Source organism: Pelophylax lessonae (assembly GCF_965119305.1).
Source record: "Pelophylax lessonae genome assembly, chromosome: 1".
NCBI lineage: Eukaryota > Metazoa > Chordata > Amphibia > Anura > Ranidae > Pelophylax > Pelophylax lessonae.
Genome location: NC_138768.1, coordinates 314,753,462 through 314,760,569, shown reverse-complemented (window position 1 = coordinate 314,760,569; position 7,108 = coordinate 314,753,462). Strand labels below are relative to the sequence as shown.

At 38.8% G+C, this 7,108-nt stretch overlaps 1 protein-coding gene across 1 annotated transcript; it reads right to left on the bottom strand.

Annotated features, from left to right (window-relative positions):
• Positions 1–3,926: 3,926 nt before the first annotated feature.
• Positions 3,927–4,754, bottom strand: LOC309545200 (olfactory receptor 6N2-like; the record flags this gene model as incomplete). Its single annotated transcript, XM_082244338.1, has 1 exon — positions 3,927–4,754. One exon carries the CDS (start codon positions 4,752–4,754, stop codon positions 3,927–3,929), a length of 828 nt encoding a protein of 275 aa, XP_082100464.1.
• Positions 4,755–7,108: the final 2,354 nt, after the last annotated feature.

Sequence of the window (7,108 nt, the reverse complement as noted above, 5' to 3'; positions counted from 1 at the left end):
ATTATAGTGGTAGGTTAAAGCAGTATAGGGTATAAAAGTGGCAGGTTAGAGCAGTATAGGGTATTACAGTGGCTGCCTGGTTAGGGCAGTATAGGGTATTATGGTGGCGGGTTATGGCAGTATAGGGTATTATAGTGCACGGTTAGGGTAGTAATAGTATTATAGTGAAAGGCTAAGGCTATATAGGGTATTATGGTGGCAGGTTAGGGCAGTATAAAGTATGATAGTGGTAGGTTAGAGCAGTATAGGGTATTATAGTGGCAGGTTAGGGCAGTATAGGGTATTATAGTGGTAGGTTAGAGCAGTATAGGGTATTATAGTGGCTGGTTAGGGCAGTATAGGGTACTATGGTGGCAGGTTATGGCGGTATAGGGTATTATGGTGGCAGGTTAGGGTAGTATAAGGTGTTATAGTGACAGGCTAGGGCTGTATAGGGTAACATGATGACAGGTTAGGGCAGGATAAGGTATTATAGTGGTAGGTTAGAACAGTATAGGATATTATAGTGGCATGTTAGAGCTGTATAGGGTATTATAGTGCCTGGTTAGGGCAGTATAGGGTATTATGGTGGCAGGTTATGGCAGTATAGGGTATTATAGTGGCAGGTTAGGGTAGTAAAGGTATTATAGTGACAGACTAGGGCTATATAGGGTATTATGGTGGCAGGTTAGGGCAGTATAAAATATTATAGCGGTAGGTTAGAGCAGTATAGGGTATTATAGTCGCAGGTTAGAGCAGTATAGGGTATTATAGTTGCAGGTTAGAGCAGTATAGGGTATAATAGTGCCTGGTTAGGGCAGTATAGGGTATTATGCCAGCAGCTTATATCAGGATAGTGTATTATAGTGGCAGGTTAGGGTAGTAAAGGTATTATAGTGACAGGCTAGGGCTATATAGGGTATTATGGTGGCAGGTTAGGGTAGTAAAGGTATTATAGTGACAGGCTAGGGCTATATAGGGTATTATGGTGGTAGGTTAGAGCAGTATAAAGTGTTATAGTGGTAGGTTAGAGTAGTATAGGGTATTATAGTGCAGGTTAGAGCAGTATAGTGTATAATAGTGGCTGGTTAGGGCAGTATAGGGTATTATGGTGGCAGGTTTTGGCAGTATAGGGTATTATGATGGCAGGTTAGGGTAGTATAAGGTATTATAGTGACAGGCTAGGACTATATAGGGTATTATGGTGGCAGGTTAGGGCAATATAAAGTATTAAAGTGGTAGGTTAGAGCAGTATAGGATATTATAGTGGCAGGCTAGGGCTGTATAGGATAGTATGGTGGAAGGTTAGGGCAATATAAAGTATTATAATGGTAGGTTAGAGCAGTATAGGGTAATCAAGTGGCACATTAGAGCAGTATAGGGTAATATAGTGCCTGGTTAGGGCAGTATATGGTATCATGATGGCAGGGGTTGGCAATATAGGGTATTATGATGGCAGGTTAGGGTAGTATAAGGTATTTTAGTGGCAGGCTAGGGCTGTAAAGGGTAGTATGGTGGCAGGTTAAGGCAATATAAAATATTATAGTGGTAGGTTAGAGCAGTATAAGGTATTATGGTGGCAGGTTATGGCAGTATAGGGTATTATGGTAGCAGATTATGGTAGTTTAAGGTATTATAGTGGCAGGCTAGGGCTGTATAGGATATTATGATGGCAGGTTAGAGCAGGATAAAGTATTATAGTGGCAGGTTAGAGCAGTATTGGGTTTTATAGTGGCTGGTTAGGGCAGTATATGGTATTATGGTGGCAGTATATGGCTGTATAGGGTATTTTAGTGGCAGGTTAGGGTAGATAAGATATTATAGTGGCAGGTTAGGGCTGTATAGGGTATATTAGTGGCAGGTTAGGGCAGTATAGGGTATTATAGTGGAAGGTTAGGGCAGTATAGGGTATTATAGTTGCAGGTTAGAGCAGTATAGGGTATTATAGTTGAATGTTAGAGCAGTATAGGGTATTATAGTGGCAGGTTAGAGCAGTATAGGATATTATAGTGGCTGGTAAGGGCAGTATAGGGTATTATGGTGTTAGGTTTTGGCAGTATAGGGTATTATGGTGGCAGGCTAGGTTAGATAAAATATTATGGTGGCAGGCTAGGGCTGTATAGGATATTATGGCGGCAGGTTAGGGCAGTATAAAGTATTATAGTGGTAGGTTAGAGCAGTAAAGGGTATTATAGTGGCAGGTTAGAGCAGTATAGGGTATTATAGTGGCTGGTTAGGGCAGTATAGGTTATTATGGTGGCAGGTTATGGCAGTATAAGCTATTATGGTGGCAAGTTAGGGTAGTATAAGTTATTATAGTGGCATGCTAGGGCTGTATAGGGTATTATAGTGGCTGGTTAGGGCAGTATAGGGTATTATGGTGGCAGGATGTGGCAGTATAAGCTATTATGGTAGCAGGTTAGGGCAGTATAAGTTATTATAGTGGCAGGCTAGGGCTGTATAGGGTAGTATGGTGGCAGGTTAGGGCAGTATAAAGTATTTTTAGTTGTAGGTTAGAGCAGTATAGGATATTATAGTGGCAGGTAAGAGCAGTATAGGATATTATAGTGCCTGGTTAGGGCAGTATAAGGTATTATGGTGGCAGGGTATGGCAGTATAAGGTATTATAGTGGCAGGTTAGGCTAGTAAAGGTATTATAAAGACAGGCTAGGGCTATATAGGGTATTATGGTGGCATGTTAGTGCAGTATAAAGTATTATGGTGGTAGGTTAGAGCAGTATAGGGTATTAAAGTGGCAGGTTAGAGCAGTATAGGGTATAATAGTGGCTGGTTATGGCAGTATAGGGTATTGTGGTGGCAAGTTATGGCAGTATAGGGTATTATGATGGTAGGTTAGGGTAGTATAAGGTATTTTCGTGGCACTAGGGCTGTATAAGGTATAATAGTGGTAGGTTAGAGCAGTATAGGGTATTATGCTGGCAGGTTATGGCAGTATAGGGTATTATGGTGGCAGGTTAGGGTAGTATAAGTTATTATAGGGGCAGGCTAGGGCTGTATAGGGTATTATGATGGCAGGTTAGGGCAAGATAAAGTATTATAGTGGGAGGTTAGATCTGTATAGGGTATTATAGTGGCTGGTTAGGGCATTAAAGGGTATTATAGTGGCAGGTTATGGCAGTATAGGGTATTACAGTGGCAGGTTAGGGTAGTATAAGGTATTATAGTGACAAGCTAGAGCTATATAGGGTATTATGGTGGCAGATTAGGGCAGGATAAAGTGTTATAGTGGTAAGTTAGGGCTGTATATAGGGACAGGTGTGCTCAGTCACCTACAGCATGGCTGGAGATGCAGAAATCTGGGCTCCCGCGTTCTCTCCTCTTTCTTCTCCTTCAGCTGTTGGATTTGCCAGTAAATGAGTCTATGGGAGGAGTGGAGGATGCAGCCACACCCCTGGCCCTGCCCACCAACTCTGGCTCCCTCGGGAGATATTGAAGATCCCTGAGGACCTGATTGCACGACAGGGGAGACAGGCAGCTGCCCTCCCCTGCACCACTGGGCCCCCTGCCGACCCGATGGACTTCACCAGCCACATATGATATTTACAAAGCAAGGAAAATGCAGGGGTGCCCACTCCTTAAGACGATCATTCCGCACTTCACCCCCTGGGCTGACACCCCCCCCCTCCCCCTTTGGTACGCCACTGCCATAAAGGACATGTTTCTCATAATTTGGTATCAATTGTACACAAGAAGTCAGTCCCGTGCCTTATGATTTTCTCTAGAAACACACTATATTATGACAGTTTCTATAACTAAACCTAAATGTGCATGATCAGGATTACAAGCAAATGTAAACAGTCACTATTAAACAAGCAAACATGAGAGTTATAAGTTGACCTTGTGCTAAAATCACTATTATGATGTAAAGAGGTAGAAAATCAACAGATGATGATTACTAATTATCATTTTATGATCCTATGATTTGCTCATTTAAAGCTAACAGCCTTTTTCATAGCTTGCTTAATATCATTGTTTCTTAAACTATATATAAGTGGATTGATCATTGGAGTGATAACAGAGTAAACTAAAGACACAGATTTGTTAAAATTTAAAGCATTAAGAGTCCTTGGCCGAACATATGTAAAAATGGTAGTGCCATAGAATATAGATACAATAATAAGATGGGATGCACAAGTAGAAAAGGTTTTCTTCCGTCCATCTGCCGTAGGGATTTTAAGTATTGTTGAGATTATATTGATGTAAGAAATCATTGAAAGCAAAAATGAAGTTAACAGAATTAGTGAACCCAAGATAAAATTGATGACCTCAATGGTATTAATATTCTGACACGAGAGCTTCAATAATGGAGGTGCATCACAAAAGAAATGGTTAATAATATTCGAGCCACAGAAAGGTAGCCGAAATAGAAATATGGTTGGAATCAGAGGTGATAAAATTCCAGCCATCCAACAACCACCTGCAAATTTAGAACAAGCTTGTTTGTTCATAATTCCATTATAATGAAGAGGGGAACAGATAGCCAAATACCTGTCATATGCCATGGCAGTCAGTAAAAAACATTCTGTGCTACCTAGGGCAAAAAAAATGTACAGCTGAGAAAAACAGGCATGGATGGAGATTGTCTTTATCCTTGTTAGGAGACTTGAGAGCATTTTGGGTACAGTAACCGTGACATAAGTTATCTCCAGAAATGAGAGGTTGTTCAGATAAAAATACATAGGTGTGTGAAGATGAGAATCCAGATTAATAACAATAATAATAGCTGCATGTTGCGTAAAGGTTAGTACATACATTACCAAAAAAATAGAAAACAAGGTCAGTTGAATCTCCCTTACATCAGAAAATCCTTCAATTACGAATTCTTTTACCCTTGGTCTGATTGTTGTGTTCATGATAGCTGTAATGGACAAGGAGAGGTCTAATATGTTTATAAAATATTAAAACAGTTAAGTATGACTTTGTACTAACTTTGTTTATGTATTTACAATTTAACTACACAGAGATGAATCATTTCACACAATAATCTCTCTTATAATCGGTATTTTGTTTGTGTAATTTTTCTTACACATACAGTATATGCTCATATATATGTTTTGGGGATTAATGATAGATTTTACATGGAATTTTAATAAATCAATATATGGGTGTGATAATATGTGTATATTTCACATGATGATGCTAATAATATGAATGTAACCAAAGTGTGACATAAGGTCAATTAATGTCTAGTAATTAGTATTTGTTACAGTGTAATTAGAGTACATACATAACTATATATTAAGTTACTAAATCTATTGATCTTTGATGTCAAACATCTATACATATATTTTTACATGAACAGTTATAAACTAAGATCAGATATAGACAGTTACATATATCTTGCTTTTTTTTTTTTTTTACGTACTGCCTACCTAAAATTTTTCCTATTATTATATTAATTTTTGTATAAGCAAATAGTTAATACAGATCAAGTAACTGTTAATTATAAAATCAATGCAGGAAAGCTTGGCCAGCAAAAAAATGATTTCTTCAGTAGAGATTTTCCTTAGTTTCAGTGGTATTCTCTGTTTACAAAAGCTTAATACCTGCTTAAAGAAAACGGAACATAGTACATTATAACAACACTCTTACATGTTTACATGTCTTTTAGCATCCTTATAAAATATACAGTATATAATAATTCCAGAAAATCACACGTTTATTTAAAAATATGTTCATAGGTACTTACACTTTGGTGATAGAATTAGGTTACATGTAGGTGTTTCACATCAACTCCATCAACTGACTACATGGTTGAAATTTCATTGCGTCCTTGTAAAAGAAAAATACTCGCTGTAGTTGGCCAGTAAATGACAATGCAGTCAGGAATGGAAGATTTAAATACTAGTGTAATCCTCCACTGGGGAGCCCTATGTTCCCAACATTCTGTTATTTAATGTGCTAATAAGTTTGTTTTTGTTGATCTGTACTGGGTTCTGTGACCTCATTTTTTACTGTTTATATTCTTCACAACAGTTGTAAAAAAGTACATGTCTTAAAAAAGTTTTGCATGAGTAAGTATTTTTTCTAGCTCATCTTATACATTATGTTAAAGACTGGTGGTATACACTGTTTAAGGGCTACAAATATAGTCAAATAGCAATGGTAACATGGGATCATGAATCATAGTTTTTACCAAACTTCTTCTTCTCCCAGCTTTCCACTCTCCCAGTACCTCACCAACCCCAACACACAGTTAACCTGACATGAATTTTAGTTAGGGTCTACCGGTGGTAAGAAGAGAGTCCTTCTATACATGCCATACTTTATGGAATTTCATAGGGCGTTTCCTCTTAAGCAAAATATTTTTCTCTGACCGAATTATTTGAATATTAATTTGTTTCCAAAGAACTAATATACACTATTGTAATGTTCCGGTACCTCTGGTACCCTTGTTTCCATATTTCTCCTCTCTTAATTGCGTCCCATCTTGTATAACAAAGGACGCATATACCTTTAAGACCGGATGACATCACTGCCGAGCGCCGCTATGAGCGGCTATTTCAATCGCCGGTTTGCTCTCACTCATCGCTCGTTCAAACCCACATGTTCATCGCACCTACGCCTGAGAAGTCAGAGCTGCTGACATACCTTCCTTGCTGAAATAAAGCCGGAAACCTCGCTGGTGATCCGTATCTCGCTACGGGATCACCCCTCTCCAATGGACACTGTTATTCCTAACCTATCTAAGTGATAAGTACCCCGCAGGGGATTCTTACTAACCAATCTCCTACTGTCATCTACTGCAATTACCAAGACTATCTGTATCTATCTATTCACTATCATCTGCATAAGACTGTTAGCTCTTGGGACTACCTTGAACTATCCTTGCACTAGGTTACTCTGTCTAAAGTATACTCCATCTGTGTCCTCTTACCATCTGCACTATACTTGACATCAGAACCTATCTGCTTACCATCACCTGCAACTCTCCTATACTACTTCTAGTGCTCACCATACAATAGCCTGTCTCTCATCTATATATCCTCATATACTCTATCCCTCCATTAAACATCTATTAATATATATATAGTATATAACAGGCTGTACACGGTGATGAAGTCCTGAGAGTTGGATATGTTGTTCAACAGATTCTCTACAAGGCTAC